Genomic DNA, 16,502 nt, shown 5'->3' with positions numbered 1-16,502 from the left:
AAAAAAAATAGATTTATTATTCAAAATTTCTTTGGGCTCTTTTTTTGTTAATTTCCAATAATGATTCAATTAGAGTTGATGTTTTGTTATTATTTGTTCCGTTGCCACCATTTTTTAATAAACCAAGTTTATGACTAGATAATTTTAAAGATTGTTTGGTTTGGATTAATGCCTTTTTATAAGTCTTTTCAAACAATACAAAATCCTTGTTGTTGAAAACCAATCTTTTGATGGGATTTAATCTAGATGCCTTGTTGGAAATGGCAATCAATTTTGATTTGTCTACTGTATCTACAATGGTGTATGCTTCTCCCTCCTTTCCTGCTCTTGCAGTTCTACCAACTCTATGTACATAAAGCACTGCTGTCAATGGTAAATTATAATTAATTACTGCATCAACATTTGGTACATCCATACCTCTTGATAAAATATCACTACAAATTAATCTAAAATGGAAATAGATAAATTAATTTATGATTCTTTCTATCTTTTTTTTTTTGTTTGTTTTACTTACAAATTAATATGATTATTTTTTAAACTTTCTAATAAATGTGAACGTTCAATAGTTGAAACGGTAGAAGAATATAAAGCAGGTTTTATATTATATCCATTGATTTCATTGACCAATCCAATTAGAGTATGCAATCTTTGAGCAATTTCCTTGTTGTTGGTGAAACAAATGATACGGGCATTATCTGATTTCTTTTTCAGTAGGATTGAATATACAATGTGAATCAATGATAATGGTTTTTGTGATGCTGGACATGCAACATAATATTCTTGTAAACTGTCTGGCATTGAATATTTGGTAGATGATTCCTTCTTTTTCGTTGAACTATAATATAAAGGTGCATTTAATTCCAATAATGAAATCTTTTCTGGATTATATGTCATTGTTGCTGATAATAATAATTTAATTAACTAAATAAAAAGAATAAGAAAAAAAATAATAGGTTTAATATTAAGTTGATTAATATTTATATCTTTATATTTATATTTACTCTTGATTCTTTTGATGATAAATGTTCCAAATGTGAACCTAAACTTTTATATTTTGAATCGAGGATTTGCATATCACCTCGGTTGGAGAGATTGATTGAACGATCATTTGTACCTGATTTGGTAGAATCAATGACTCTTTCCAACCAAAATTGATAAGATTCTCTTAATAATCTATCGGCCTCATCAATGACGAGGTATGTTAAATGTTGTAAATTAAATCCAGGTGTTTCATTTAAATGTTCTACCAATCTACCAGGTGTCGTTACAACTATATCTACTAAACTTTCATAATAAACACTATCATTTCTACAAGAAAAAAAAAGTAAGGAAGAATACTTAAACTATATAAGGATTTGATTTTCAATCATACTGTTGATTATAATGTGATGAAACCAATAAACTTTGTTCCAAATGTAATGATTTTAAACCCAATGATTCAACAACAAGATTAGTTCCTTTTATAATTGATTGAAATGTCTTTTCAGTTTGAATCACTAAATCATGTGTTGGTAAAATAACCAATACTCTTAATCTTCTAATGATTCTTTTATGTAATTTCTATAAAGAAATTGAAATATAGATTAGAGATTGATTGTTTGATAAGATTTACATATCTCTTTCTTTCTTTTCTATTTGATAGAACATACTTGAACAATTGGTAATACATAAGACAATGTTTTACCTGAACCTGTTGGTGCAGCCACTAGAATATCATGACCTTCAGTACGAGCAATGAATGGTACAATCTCACTCTGTACAGGCATTAAATCTACTATATTCTGTTCATTTAGATTATTGATGATCCAATCTGGTAATCCATATGATTCTAATGACATCTCTCTCTATCTCTCTATATATCTCTCTCTCCTAATTTAAGATGAAATGAATAAATACGAATGAGACGAATGATCAAATTAATTACTCGATTTTTCATCATTTTATTTTTATCGTTGGAATTTTGAAGTTTGAGAAATAGATATATAATCAAAGTTTGATCTATAGTTTAAGAATAATTCTGGATTATCTTTTAGGTTTATAATACCACCATAGAGTGACTCTTGTTCGATGATGAGTACATTGGAATTGGTATTGTCAAGTCTACGAATATGGAATATGAATCGATCAAATGTTATTTTTTCAATCTTTGAAGACTGTAAAATATCATTTAATCTAACACTAAATGCAAAATGTCCATATGAATAATCACTTGTAAATATGATCGATTTGATTGATGGCGGGATGAAACCATTGGGTCGATTTCCTTTCATATCAACAAAATGACTTGACAAGTTGAAATATTGGGTAGATTCAACTCTAACTTTTAACTCTTCTACTGAAACTGGAAACTGTGTTCCAAATGACTTTGGGACACAATTTAAAAAGGCAAGGTATTTTAAATTGGGTGGTAATGAAAATGGTTGGTCTATAGTCGATAACTTTAAAGTCAAAGATTCTAAACTATTTGGAATATTCTGATCGAATCCAGTCTTGCCACATAATAGTGATAAACCTTTTAAATGTTGTGGGATAATTAAAGGATCATATCCATTAAAAGAATCTAGGTGTAATTCTTCAAGAGTATCTGGGAATACACCAATTGGTAATGATTTTTGAGCACCTTCAATCTTTACTATTTTAACCGAACTTGGAATCGACCCAACTTTCATATTACTCCAAGTATCCAATGTTGATACATCTGGGAATGATACATTTCCAATTCTTGATCTAATATTTAATATTTCTAATGAATGTTTCAGATTATTACTATTATCATTATTATTCAGTGTTGTTGGAAATAATTGCATATTATCTAAACAATTGGTATTGAGTTGTTTGAGATTATTTAAATGTGATAGTTGTAAACGAGTAGTTGGGTCGATTAGTCTGCATCGAGTGTATGATAGTTTTTCGATGGATGGTGGGAGTACCACAGTTGGGGGAGACTGTACTAATATTAGATCGGTCAATTTGGTGAGATGGTCCAATTCGACCACTTCACTTAAATTCAAAGGATAAGTAATCCAATAAAGTCTAAGATGAGTGACACTATTTGGTATGGCTTGCCATGGAAACCGATGTGTTTCATGTTTTGGTGGTACGGTTGTATAATCAAAAAATAGATCCAAATGTGTAAGATTTGGTGGAAATATTTTATGGATCATCTCACCAGTCATTGGATGATTGACAATAGCAGCACAAGATAAATTGAGTTTAGTGAGTGATTTGTATTGGTGAAATTGAAAATCCATAATATCTTGTATAGTTGTCTTGTTTTGAGGAATGATATGGTAGTATTCATTCTGATCGAGTTCAACGTCGTTTAGATCGGTTGTCAATTCAAACTGTTCAATACCAAGTGGTAGACGAACTAGTTTCGGGTCAAAATGAGGTATTTTGAGTACTCGGAGTGATTCTGGTAACACACCACCAACAAAATCCACTATATGAACGACCATAGGTGTGTCAATCTCCAAATACTCCAATTGTGGAAACTTGCTCATATCCAACGTACACCTTTCAATTGGTGAAATAGACATGCATAGAATAGTTGATGATGATGGTACATTTAATGGGTTGGTACCATTATATACTTTTGTCTTTTCAGGCCCTCCTCCATGTTTTGACACGAAATATCGTCTGAGTAAAGCTAATCCACTGTCATAGGTTGATTGTGTCGCTACAGATTGTAGTAATTGTGGTTTGAATGACTGTAGCCGAAATCTCTCTTGATCAAGTAATATTGCATGACATACACTATTTAAACTATACTTGTCATTTAATAGTTTAACTTGTTTGAATTGTACAATTCTTCTATTTTGTTGATCCTTGATAAAGTTAAATAATCTTTTACAAGTCAATACAAAACATATAATATCTATATCATTGTCTATTGAATCAATAATATGATATAATGTTAGATTTGATAATTGATCTATTAAATAACACTCCTCTTCCTTTTTATCTATTTGTAGTGACAATGACATGTTTGTTAAAAAATATTAAAACAAACACCTGACAACAATTTCTTATGAGAGAGATATTTAAACAAGATATTAATATTAATTATAGAATTTAAAAAAAAAAAAGACAAAAACATTCTAAAAGATAATAATCTTCTGGAATATAACCTAGAGGTTGTTTTGATTTAGGGGAGGGGAGTCGAAAAAACACAGAATTACAATTATTTATTTATTTATCCTATAATATAATATTAAAGTTGTTGAAAAATAGATTTGATATTTGTAAACGATAATCGATTATTAATATGACCACCGATCAAATAATAGTAATACTACTATTATTGTCATTGTTGGTCATTTCCTAATTGATCCATATGTGTGTGTCTCTTTATCTAAAGGGGGGTTTAATGTTTTTTTTTGGAAGGTTATAATTATTAAATTTTGGGGAGTTGGGGAGTTGGATTGACTGAAAAGGTTATTGACTGACTAGAACTATTGTTGTTATTGAGAGGTTATTAAATGTTATTATTGTTATTAATATAAAGAAGATTGAATTGATTGTTGGTTGTATTTGTAAAGAATTGAAATGGTTATCTTTTTTTTTGTTTTTGATAGATTATTTTACAGTTGGATATGGGTTATGATGTTCCCATTCCATGTCTTCTTTTAATTCTCTCAAAGCTCTGGTCATGTCCCAATCATTGTTGATTAGATAGGCGCGCGACTCTTCCTTGGAGAGGTTCTCTGATACGGAAAAGAGATTGACGAGCTTGCGACGCTTCTCTTCCTCGGTTTGAGGGAGTGGGGCTTGGGTGGCAAAGTTGACGTGGCCCGAGACGGGGACGAGCAACGTTTGGTGAGTGATGACTTGGTCGCCCTTGATGAGATTGGTGCGCTTGATAACGTCGATTGTTGTGCTGTATCGGATGGCGATACCGGCCAATGTGTCGGATGTCTGAACCTTGTGCTGAATCCATTGGATGTTGGTGTTGTTGGGGTTGTTGCCGCTGTTGTTGATGTTGGCGGGTGCGGTGGGGTAAGTGTAGGAGGAGGTGGTGTCACCGTCGATGCCAAAGTCGTTCAACTTGCCACTACCGCCATTGGATTGGGTTTGGGCGGCAAAGTTGGTGTTGGCGGCATTGTTAAAGTAGTTGTTGATGATTGGAATGTTTGGTTGAGCAGCTGTAATGTTTCCAAGATTATTGAAACTGTTGTTGTTGCTGCCACCACCATTGTTGGTGCCATTAGTACTACCAGTCATGTTGGCATAGTTGTTGAAACTACCATTGTTGCTTCCCCCTCCATTACTGGTGTTGAAGTTAAAGTTGTTATTGGTGCTGCTACTACTAGTAGTGCTACCAAAGTTGGGATAGTTGATAAAGGAGGAGGAGAAACCGTGCGACGAGGGAGAGAAGGAGTTGGTTGGAGGAGAGGTAGAGAGCTTTTGGTTGCTCTTGGCTTGCAAACAAATCTTCTTTTGGGTGTGGAGTGCGTCGATCCATGCCTCGGTCTGATCCTGCACGGTCGAGTAGAGGTAATGGTTACGGGCGCCGTCATTGATCACCAAACAGATACGCTCGCCGTCGTCACTCGACATTCTACGGAACGAGATGGCAATGTCGGCCAATTGAAAGACACGATGCACTTGCTTGTCCGACTCGTCGTGGTAGTTGATCAACGCCGAGAATGTAAGACGGAATCGACGCTTCTCCCAGAAACCAAGACGTTTGCCTTGCTTTTTGAGAATACCTTCGTAGAGAATACGCTCGGCACCCACAAAACCAAAGTTGATGTTTTGATAGATTGGATTGTTGCCCAAAACAACCTCTGGCTTTGGAATCACCATTGATCTAAGTATTTGACTGGTATTCTCATCCTCTACATGATAAGTTGAAAAACATGGACTTGCTTCTCTACCAATTCTATTACAACATAACCAACGTTCTTCTGTCTTTACATAACTAAAAGAGAGAGAGAGAGAGAAAGAAAGAAAGAAAAATTAATTAATAAATTATATTTTGTATTATTATTATTATTATTTTATAACATACTTGTCACGATGGTAAGAACAAGCTTGATTGTTAAAACTATCAATGTGATAGTAAATCTTGGTACACTTTAAACATCTCTTGAGATCATGTGCATTGTCAAATTGTGGTGGTGCAGCAACTGGAGTTGATGGATATACCATTGATTGTTGTTGTGGATTATAATAAAGTGATGATTGTTGTTGTTGTTGTTGTTGAGTTGGTTGTGGAACATATTGTTGTTGTTGTGGATAAGCAGTTTGATTTTGTTGATAGAATCCATATGGTAATGATTCAGTTAATTGTTGTTGTACTGATGGTTGTTGTTGTTGTTGTTGTTGATGTTGTTGATATGATGGTGGCTGTGGTGAATCAATGTTCATGCTACTATAGCCACCGTTGATACTGTGATCGTCGAAACCCATTTTGTTGGTCGATTTAATCTTAATTGATTGTTGATTGATGTACTACTACTGTTACTTGTTTTGGTTAATGATTTGTAAATATGTGAATGCTTTAAAGTTAGGTAATAAATAAATAAGTATAAGTATATAATAATAATATTGTAAGTTGGTTTGAAAGGATGAACAAAAATAAAGTTGATGTTGGTTGATGTTATATTATTATTATTTGTTATTGGCCTTGTTTTAGAAAGAATGTATATATACAAGAATAAGAAGATATTAAAGAAGAAGAAGAAGGAGAAGGTAGTATAATATCTATCTGGTGTGTTTATATATATATATATAATAATCTATCTGATTGCAATTTCAAACTTAATGTATCGATTGGATAAATTCAAGTTTGTTATATATATTATACACAGTAACTACTAACTACGACTACGACTAATTTTAAAAAGATCTTAATCTTGATATATATCAAAATGTGATGATTGAAACAAAGGCAACAATAAATAATAATAAATAATAGACAACAAAAAACTAGACTATACGCTCTCTCTTTCTCTTTCTGTGCTTTTGTGCTACGTGTTTGTGTGTTTGTGTGTTGTTGTTATGTGTGCGTAAAAAAAAAAAAACAAAGAAAGTAAAGTAGTGTGTGAATTATAACGATCCATTGTTCTATTAATTTCCGTCAAAAATCGGTTTTTTCCCCCATTTGCAAAGAACCAACTCTCTGGTCGGCACCCAGACCTGGGTAAAAAAAAAAAAAAAATAATATTCTGGTTGACATAAATCTTACCTCTTTGAGTTGGTTGTTGATGTTATATGTGCGATCTCAATCTCCTATGTATATATATTTGATTGGTTAATTAATTAAATATAAATATAAATATAATATATAGAGTTGATACAGTAGATCACAACTCTATGTGTGGAGAAGTAATTATAATTATTTCTTTTAGAGAAGAGGAAAGGATGAGTCAAATAAAATGTTTTTGAAAATAACAAGACAAGGGAGGAGAGATGTTGTTTTTTTTTTAGAGGTCGTACCCCAGCACAATAGCCCAGGTTCGGGATGTCAAAAACTTTTGTTTTTTTCAGCAATGCTCGACAACACAGAGTTTACACCAGTTTTGCTAGTCATGACATCCCTGTGAATCGAGGCATTCTGTTGCTGAGGGCGAATGTTGTTGAAAATGGGATCTTTTTCTTAAAACGGCCAAACCAGTACAAACCATCATATCTTGTACAGTAATTTAATGAATGTGAATGGAATGTCTCCCAGATCAAAGGAATGCAAGCCAAACAAACCAACCTACCTATTTAACTTAAATATCACACCATTTTAAGAATACTTTTTTCGAATTTAGAAAGAACGTTTCAGCGTTTGTGCCAGAGTATATTTACTCAGTGTCTCTCTCTCTCTCTCTCTGGCAGACAGTGAGGAGTTTTGAATTAATTAATTTATACCCAGTCTATATAACCTATTTAGAGACTCGAGGAGAATGACTAGTTCGTCATCCCAACCGACAATATTCCCTCCCATTCATTTATTCTATAGAACCGATTTAATGGAAATATATAATAGCAATACATCATTATATCTTATTCGAACCTGACCAGGATTAGATTATTTTGATAGGTGCCCATTAACAAAAAAAATGTGGTTGCAAAGCGCTTTGAGTAATCGATAGATAGTCACCTATATGTAATGTGACTCACAGTTGGCGAATAGAATCCTTAATTACTTGATTGATGAGTCCTCTAGACGCTATAGAAAATTTCTCTATGTGCGGCAGTTAAATGCACAATCCAATTTTGATTCACTCTACAAGATATCAATTTCTCCCTCCTCTGTTGTAATCATTGTATTACTTGCTTTCCAAAATGCATTGGTGATAAAACCATTAGGCAACTATACGGTCTCCTTTTTTTTAGGGGAGAAAGATAAGATGCTTGAGATTAATTGAAGAGTTATCCCTCATTCTTGATTATCATATCGTTTCTACCAACACAGCTGTGTAATGTTTCTGTATCCTTGAGGGATGCCACTATAAATATATCTTTGCTTCCATCGTAGTGAATTGAATTCAATTTTGAATGTAGAGATAGTTATTCTTTTGCCATATTATATCATAAATGATGATGATGATGATGAGTAAAGAGGAGTTATCTATTGAGAGGTATGACGATGATGATGAGTAAGTGATGAATGAAAATTCATTGATTTTACCCTATGAACTGAAGGTGAAGAAACTAATTTGACTTTTGTGTGTTCATGGTGCATAGAAAAACAATAATTTATTTTTATTTATTTTTGTATCAATTTATATAAATCATTACTATTAGTATTTAAATACAAGATAGATAAATTAAATCATAAAGAGATGAGCGAAGAATTTGAAGAATATGAACCAACCATCAACAACCTCCTACAAAAGGATACCCTGAAATGGATCTTTGTAGGTGGTAAGGGTGGTGTCGGTAAGGTAATGTATACAGATAGAGAGAAAGCAGATGATAACAACACGATACAACTATACTCGACATACGACACATGATAATAATAATAGTGTGCATTAGAGTCATGTGATAGATAAGATAGATAGATAGATTGATAGTTTTGTTGTTGTCAAGAACAAGTATATTGGATTATTAACATCATTTGTATATATATATTTAGACCACAACAAGTTGCAGTGTTGCTATTCAATTGGCAAAGGTCAAGGAATCAGTTCTCTTAATCTCAACTGATCCAGCTCACAATTTGAGTGATGCATTCTCTCAAAAGTTTACAAAGACTCCAACTCGTGTCAATGGTTTTGATAACCTCTATTGTATGGTATGTTAACAACATTACATAGATATGATATACATGCATAGATATATTGGTAGATATTATTGGATTGGATTACTAATATTGGATTGATTGAATAATTAGGAAATTGATCCAACACCAGACCAAGATGCACCAGAATTTGTTGATAAACAAAAGGATATGTTTAACTTTCAAGAGATTGCTATGGCTATTCCAGGTATTGATGAGGCTATGAGTTTTGCAGAGGTTATGAAATTGGTACAAACCATGAAATACTCGGTCATTGTATTTGATACTGCTCCAACTGGACACACCCTTCGTCTATTATCCATCCCATCACTTTTGGACAAGGCTATGGGCAAGTTTATGGATAAGAATTTCACTGGCATCTTTTCATCTGTAAGGATTATTTCAAACAACAGCAACAACAACGACGATGACGACAACAACAACAAGTCAGAGTTTACGCAACTTTATACTAATTCTTTCTTCTTCTTCTTCTTCTATCTAGTTATCAGGTGTAATGGGATCAGAAACATCACCACAAAACATAGAATCAAAGATGCAAGAAAATAAGAAAATCATTGAAGAAGTTAATACTCAATTCAAGAACCCAGTAAGTAAAGCAATACATGTTACATTAATTGTTGATGGATAAGTAGTTAATTATTATTATTATTTATTTTCTAAAGGAAATGACAACATTTGTACCAGTTTGTATTCCAGAATTCCTTTCACTTTATGAAACTGAAAGATTGATTCAACAATTGACCAAATTAGATATGGATGTTCAAAATATTGTTGTCAATCAAATTGTGTATCCAGAGAGCGACTGTGGATTGTGTCAAGCCAGAAGAAAAATGCAACAAAAGTACATTGACCAAATCAATGAACTCTACATGGATTTCCATGTAACCAAGATGCCACTCCTCAAGGCTGAAGTCAGAGGTACTCCATCCCTTTCCATTTTCTCTCAACTTTTGGTCGAACCATATGATGGTACCAAACAAATCGTCTTGCCCAATCAAGAAGAATAAATATAAAGACAGAATAAATAAATATTAATATATATCATTGTTTTTTTTTTAATAACATACATAGAGCGTGAATGAAACTCAAACTAAATTCCTAAACAAAATTTTTTAATTAAATTTAAAACTTTTTTGGGAGTTGTCTGTGTGATGATCACAAAGTTTAATTAACATTTCAAGTCATTACTTTTTTTTTTTTTTATACATATATATATAAATAATAAATATTATTATAGAGATAGAGAAGAATGGGAGACCATAAAGAACTCATCGAACAATTTAAATCAATTACAAATGCAAATGAACAAGAGAGTACATTTTATTTAGAATCACATAATTGGGATATAGAGGTATAAAAATTAAGAAAAGGAAGAAGATGATGATATTGATTTGATTATTGACTTATTGTTATTGTTATTATCTTGAATGTGTGTGCGTAGCAAGCAACATTATCATTTTTTGATTCTAGTCAACATGGTGGATCAGCTCAACCAACTACTGCTCAACCAACTGCTGCACGTCCAACTGCATCATCACGTCCAAATACAAGAGATTTATTGTCTCAAATGGACGATGAAGAAGAAGATGATAGACCATACAGAAGACCCCCACAACAATCTACCTCTTCATCCTCTTCATCCTCTTCGTCATCATCAAAACCAAAACCAAAATCATCATCACAACCATCAAGAGGTGGAATAAGAACATTATCAGATATTTCAAAAGATGATGGAAGTGATCATGATGACGACGATGATGACGATGACAAGACTCAAAGATACTTTACCGGTGGTGAAAAGAGTGGTTTGATGGTAGAATCGGCACCCAAACAAAAAAGAAAGACAAGGATGATGTCGTAGACGACGTCTTTGACAGTGCCAAGAAACAGGGTGCCAAGCCTGCCGACCAGCCTGAAAAGGAGGCCAAGGAGTATTTCGACGGTACTGGCTACCAATTGGGCTCGGGTGGCGGCGAAGCACAACAAACAAGCAAGAGTGCACCCAAGCCAAAGGAAGAGGTTGAAGAGATTAAAATCACGTTTTGGGCCAATGGATTCACGCTCAACGACGGTCCATTGAGACGACTAGACGACCCAGCCAACCGCGAGTTCTTGGAACACATCCAACGCGGAAAGGTACCACCTGAATTGGAAACGAATGCACCTGCCGGAGGTCTCTCTATCCATCTCATCGATTCTAGAGCCAAGGAATACTCTGAACCCATTAAACCTAGATACGTCGCCTTTTCAGGTGGTGGTCATACTCTTGGTTCAACTCCATCTGCTCCAACCAGCACATCAACCAGTAGTACTTCATCTACATCTACTACATCTACTACGTCTACCACTGCATCAAAACCAAAACCAACAGTTAATATTGATTCAAGCAAACCAACAACAACCGTTCAAATTGTATTGGCCGATGGTGTTAGACAAAATGCCACATTTAATGAAACACATACACTCCAAGACCTCATCTCTTATATCAACCAATTGACTGGTAACACACGTCCATTTGACCTCATGTCTGGTTTCCCTCAAAAACCATTGTCTATCGACCCAAGTAAATCTCTCAAAGATGCTGATTTGTTAAACTCATCAGTTAAACAAAAATACAAGTAATCCCCCAAAATGATGATATCTCAAAAACCCAAAACATTTCCATTCGGTCAGTCGGTCGGTCGGTCGGTTACTATATTCTAAATAAATACAAAAAAACAACAACAACAACAACAACCAAATTGTATTATATTATAAAAATATTTTTACCCATCTAGATTTAATCCAATCTAATCAGATGATGATGATTCTTTATTCTTTTTTTTTCTTTTTTTCTACTTTTTTACTTGATGATGTTGATGACTCTTTACTTTTCTTTTCCTTTTTCTTTTCTTTTTTACTTGTTGTATCCTTCTTTTCCTTTGATTTTTCTTTTTTACTCTTTCTATCCTTTTTTTCCTTCTTTTCCTTCTTTTCCTTTGATTCTTTCTTTTTCTTTTTCTTTAATTCTTTTTCATCACTTTCCTGGTCTTCATCATCATTGTCATTGTCTTGTGATTTCTTTCTTTTTAAATTTGTGGATTGTTTTTCCACTTGTTCTTTGTCTTCCATAGATGAAACACTTTCATCTATAGTAGTAGAAGATTTGTTGTTCGAATTGGTTGTAGTTGTAGTTGTAGTTGGAGTTGGAATAGGAGGTGATGGTAATGCAACGGTCAAAGTTGAAAGACCATTTTGTTTTCTATTCATAGCTTCCAATTCGATTTGATGAAGTCTTGCCAATTTTCCAGTTGCATATTTACTTTGTTTTCTTGATTTAATTGCATTTACTATATCTCCAATATCATTATTATTACTATTATTATTATTATTTACATTATCATTATCAATATCTTTTTTAATTTCAATATCACTATTCTTATTTGATATTGATGATTTTTCTTTTTCTTTGGAAGATTCATCAAAACTTGATTCTAAAATACTCATATTTGTCAATGTTACAGATTTGACAAAAGTGGTGATACCAAGTTTCTTTAAAACTGGTGCTGGTGTATCTTTTTCCTCTTTTTCCAATTGTTTTGTTGATTTCTTGATTTTCTTTGGTGATTGTTCGACAATTGTTTCAACAACCTTTTTTGATTTTGTTGTTGTTTCGGCGTCATCATTTTCCTTTCTCTTGAATGATTTTACAGTATCCTTTGAATCAAATATATCATTGTCCACTAAAGATACATCGGTGGTAGTAGTAGATGACCCTATTTTCTCTGATGTCTTTGCATATACATTATCCCACCAAGTGTCTTGCCAATTATCATATTGATGACCGACCTAATATAATATCATATCAATACAATTAGTATGTTTGTTTTACTAACTAACTGACTATCTACTACTATCTACTAAACATATATTTATACATACTCCACTATTATTAATTTTCATTGATACACCTATATGACTAGTCATACCATCTTCATTCTTTCCCAAGCCTTTGTCATCGGACCATCCCGTCTTTGTCAACCATGATTTATATTTTAACATTGACATTCTCTTCTCTTTCCCCTTCTACTCTACTCTTAGTATGTAATATAAAATATAATATGTAATGTGATCTAATCAAATTTGAAGGTTGAGTTGAACGACTCGTCTCTCTCGTTTTTTGTGCTCTACTTTACTTAGTTTCGGTTGAAAGTGCAAAAAATTCTTGCCCGTGAAAATGAAAATTAATTCAAAAAAAATAATTTTTTGGCGGATTTGCTGAGCAGACTCGCTTCGCCTACCACTCTGCTCTCACCCACACTCCTTGATTCGTGAATTTAGATATCTCAAGAGTCTTGATTTTAGCTCCATCTCACATAAAGTACAATGGCAAAGGGTACATATCACTTATCTCTAATTACAGATATAACACCGTCGACGATACGTGTGCGTCCTCCTCTCTCTGTTAAAAGCGATGTATTAACTCTCTTCTACCTACTTGATACATTATCTACCTACCTACTTGATTACTACAGGAAACACTTTAAAGCAAGACCTCTCTGTTAAGGGAGCTGGTAAAAAGGTCAACATCATTGCTCCAGCTGCTGCCAAGAAGTCCTCAGCTGCTGCTGCTGCCGTCAAGAAGGGAACTTCCAGCGGTGCTCCACGTAAGATCAGAACCTCTATCTACTTCAAGTATGCATCACACATTATAGCAACATCGTTAGCGAAAACAACGAAACAAAGAAATGAAAGAGAAAACAGAAAAAGAGAGAACATTGAACGCTTACATTTTTCATCTATCACTCATTACTATGATTATTTAATTGTTTAGGCGTCCAAAGACCCAAATCTTGGAAAAGAACCCAGCTTTCCCAAAGAACTCTGTCAAGAGAGTCTCCAAGATGACTGAATTCCGTATCCTCAAGGCTCCACTCGCCACCGAATCAGCCAACAAGAAGATCGAATCTAACAACACCATCACCTTCATGGTAGACATGTTCGCCAACAAGATCCAAATTGCCCAAGCCATCAACAAGATGTACAACGTCAAGGCCAAGAGAGTCAACACCTTGGTCACCCCACGTGGTGAAAAGAAGGCCTTCGTCAAGTTAGCTCCAGAGTATGATGCTGCTGATGTTGCCAACAAGATTGGTTTAATCTAAGCGTATTATTATTCAAAATAAAATCATGTTCCATATGGTTTAAATATAGTTTAAAAATCGATATCATCAATATATACATATTGTATATAAATACAACATATTTTAAATTGGTTAATATTAATATACACACAAATCAAATGAAATTTCATTTAAATCAATGATGAATGGATTAGATAATCAATCAATGTCCTAATATGTATATGTATATCGATGTGTGTCGTTTCCCAAATTGTAGAATCGGGATTGATTGATTGAGTGATTTATTTTTGTGTTGAATGAAAAAGTGTGTTTGGAGTGAAGACACGTTAATGATTATCATTGTTGTCTCTTTCTCATTTTCAATTTCAAGGTGATAGATACATAGATAAGATAGATAGATAGAGATAAGATAGATAGATAGTTATAGGATAGATAGGACAGAGATGAGTAACATCAAACAAAGATTGGAAGATGGATTAAGTGGAGCTGTGTTTTCAGTGATTCAATGGTTCAATGGCAATGATTATCACAAAGCTGTTAATAATGCTGCTGCTGTAGTTTTAAATAATACTAATCAAAACAACAATAATAATAACAATAACAAACAAACAGTCAAATATATTAAAGATGCAAGTGGATATCTACTCAATCATAAACTAAACATATTCTTGGTTGCATTTGGTGGTGGAGTATATTATCTATACAATAATATAACCAATTCACATCATCAAATATTAAAAAGAGCTGCTCAACAAAGGTAGGTGTAGTTAACACTATACACATCATACATATCATACATATGATTATTAACTTGTTGTTGTTGTGATTCTTATTATATTTAGAGTAACTATATATTTTACAAATACACAAGCAACATGTGATCAATCAACAGCACTGTTTCTACAAAGTTTGGATGAAAAGTTGGAAGCTGCAGTTGGTGCACCATCGATTCAAGATATAAGACAAGCTAAAGATGTCGAACAAAAACAAAGATTAAGTGAAAAATTAAAGGTTGCAAGTATGTAAACAAACAAGTAGAGTAATGAATGAATGATTTGATTATACTTACATTTTACATTTTATTTTTTGTATAGTATTTACAAAAGTTTTTAGTACATTATATATAATACCATTATTAATGTTATTTATAAGATTACAAGTTAATTTAATTGGAAGATATTGTTATCTAGAACAAATATTAAAACAACAAACCGATATGAATCCATCACCAGAAACCAACAAAGATTCATCGGCAACGAATCCATTATCAACGACAAGACCTATTAGCGAAGACACTGAATCTAAATTCTTTTCCATTTCCAATACTATATTGGAACATAGATTTGAAGAGTTTGTACAACAAATTGAGAATCAAGTATCTCTAGTTTTGGAAGACTATAAAATCGATCAACAAATTAGTTATCAAGCACTATTACAAGTGTTTTTAAAGATTAGATCTCATTTTGAATCAAAACAAGCCTTATCATCGTTGGCTCAAGAAAATTGTTTAACTAGATTCCTTTTACCAAAAAATAATAATAATCAAAATAATAGTGATAATAATAATGGTAGTGATAATAATGGTCAACAACAAGAGGAATCAATATCATCTGATAGATTAATGTTATTAAATGAAATTAAAAATATTTTTGAAAGGTTTGTAATTTCAATCAATCAATCAATTTGGTTCCAACTATCTTACTAATTTGATTATTTAATAATGTAGTGATAGTTTTATTAAAGTATTGACAGAATCAATGAATCAATCATTTTTACAATTTACAGAGAATGCTAGAACTATATTTGAGGATCAACAAAAACAAGCAAGAGCACAACAACTTGAACAAATGGTAGTTGGCGTTGACGATCTCATTACATCGTCATCGATCATGCCAATTGATATCGCATCGATCATTCCTAAACTCAATCCAATGCATATGATTGTATTGGTGCCAAAACTCAACAAACAACATTCACAAACTACAACACCCGATCATATTCGATCCATCATTGAAAGAATTAAAAATCAACCTCTAGTCTACCAATTTAATCTTTCCATTTTAACAAATGTTTCAGATTTAAATAAATTGGAATATTAAAAAAATGGAAATACAATATATATATATACGATTTAAATT

General features: G+C 32.8%; 8 protein-coding genes across 8 annotated transcripts; 4 read left to right on the top strand and 4 right to left on the bottom strand.

The window, feature by feature from the left end:
* Positions 1-16: 16 nt before the first annotated feature.
* ddx51 (putative RNA helicase) lies at positions 17-1,838 on the bottom strand (the record flags this gene model as incomplete). Its single annotated transcript, XM_004352274.1, has 5 exons — positions 17-446; positions 515-921; positions 1,002-1,308; positions 1,373-1,560; positions 1,650-1,838. 5 exons carry the CDS (start codon positions 1,836-1,838, stop codon positions 17-19), a joined length of 1,521 nt encoding a protein of 506 aa, XP_004352326.1.
* A 108-nt stretch (positions 1,839-1,946) lies between these two features.
* On the bottom strand, positions 1,947-3,986 carry DFA_09672 (uncharacterized protein; the record flags this gene model as incomplete). The annotated part of the gene is made up of 1 exon (XM_004352273.1): positions 1,947-3,986. One exon carries the CDS (start codon positions 3,984-3,986, stop codon positions 1,947-1,949), a length of 2,040 nt encoding a protein of 679 aa, XP_004352325.1.
* Positions 3,987-4,267: 281 nt separating this feature from the next.
* Positions 4,268-5,811, top strand: DFA_09671 (uncharacterized protein; the record flags this gene model as incomplete). Its single annotated transcript, XM_004352272.1, has 2 exons — positions 4,268-4,288; positions 4,723-5,811. 2 exons carry the CDS (start codon positions 4,268-4,270, stop codon positions 5,809-5,811), a joined length of 1,110 nt encoding a protein of 369 aa, XP_004352324.1.
* A 186-nt stretch (positions 5,812-5,997) lies between these two features.
* Positions 5,998-6,414, bottom strand: DFA_09670 (uncharacterized protein; the record flags this gene model as incomplete). Its single annotated transcript, XM_004352271.1, has 1 exon — positions 5,998-6,414. One exon carries the CDS (start codon positions 6,412-6,414, stop codon positions 5,998-6,000), a length of 417 nt encoding a protein of 138 aa, XP_004352323.1.
* A 354-nt stretch (positions 6,415-6,768) lies between these two features.
* Positions 6,769-10,248, top strand: arsA (arsenite transport subunit A; the record flags this gene model as incomplete). Its single annotated transcript, XM_004352270.1, has 8 exons — positions 6,769-6,791; positions 7,296-7,332; positions 7,764-7,790; positions 8,757-8,882; positions 9,077-9,235; positions 9,335-9,610; positions 9,723-9,827; positions 9,904-10,248. The coding sequence occupies 8 exons, from the start codon at positions 6,769-6,771 to the stop codon at positions 10,246-10,248; spliced, it is 1,098 nt and encodes a 365-aa protein (XP_004352322.1).
* Positions 10,249-10,490: 242 nt separating this feature from the next.
* DFA_09668 (UBX domain-containing protein) lies at positions 10,491-11,863 on the top strand (the record flags this gene model as incomplete). Its single annotated transcript, XM_004352269.1, is given in 4 exon segments — positions 10,491-10,592; positions 10,612-10,655; positions 10,712-11,054; positions 11,081-11,863. The coding sequence occupies 4 exon segments, from the start codon at positions 10,491-10,493 to the stop codon at positions 11,861-11,863; spliced, it is 1,272 nt and encodes a 423-aa protein (XP_004352321.1).
* A 167-nt stretch (positions 11,864-12,030) lies between these two features.
* Positions 12,031-13,288, bottom strand: DFA_09667 (uncharacterized protein; the record flags this gene model as incomplete). Its single annotated transcript, XM_004352268.1, has 3 exons — positions 12,031-12,050; positions 12,088-13,069; positions 13,163-13,288. The coding sequence occupies 3 exons, from the start codon at positions 13,286-13,288 to the stop codon at positions 12,031-12,033; spliced, it is 1,128 nt and encodes a 375-aa protein (XP_004352320.1).
* Positions 13,289-13,606: 318 nt separating this feature from the next.
* On the top strand, positions 13,607-16,463 carry pex3 (uncharacterized protein; the record flags this gene model as incomplete). The annotated part of the gene is made up of 7 exons (XM_004352267.1): positions 13,607-13,616; positions 13,756-13,915; positions 14,055-14,374; positions 14,797-15,121; positions 15,207-15,382; positions 15,459-16,020; positions 16,091-16,463. The coding sequence occupies 7 exons, from the start codon at positions 13,607-13,609 to the stop codon at positions 16,461-16,463; spliced, it is 1,926 nt and encodes a 641-aa protein (XP_004352319.1).
* Positions 16,464-16,502: the final 39 nt, after the last annotated feature.

The sequence above is a fragment of the Cavenderia fasciculata genome (genome assembly GCF_000203815.1).
Source record: "Cavenderia fasciculata unplaced genomic scaffold Scf_EU5ZYIE01EUG8B-5, whole genome shotgun sequence".
NCBI lineage: Eukaryota > Evosea > Eumycetozoa > Acytosteliales > Cavenderiaceae > Cavenderia > Cavenderia fasciculata.
This window is presented reverse-complemented; position numbering and strand designations above follow the sequence as displayed.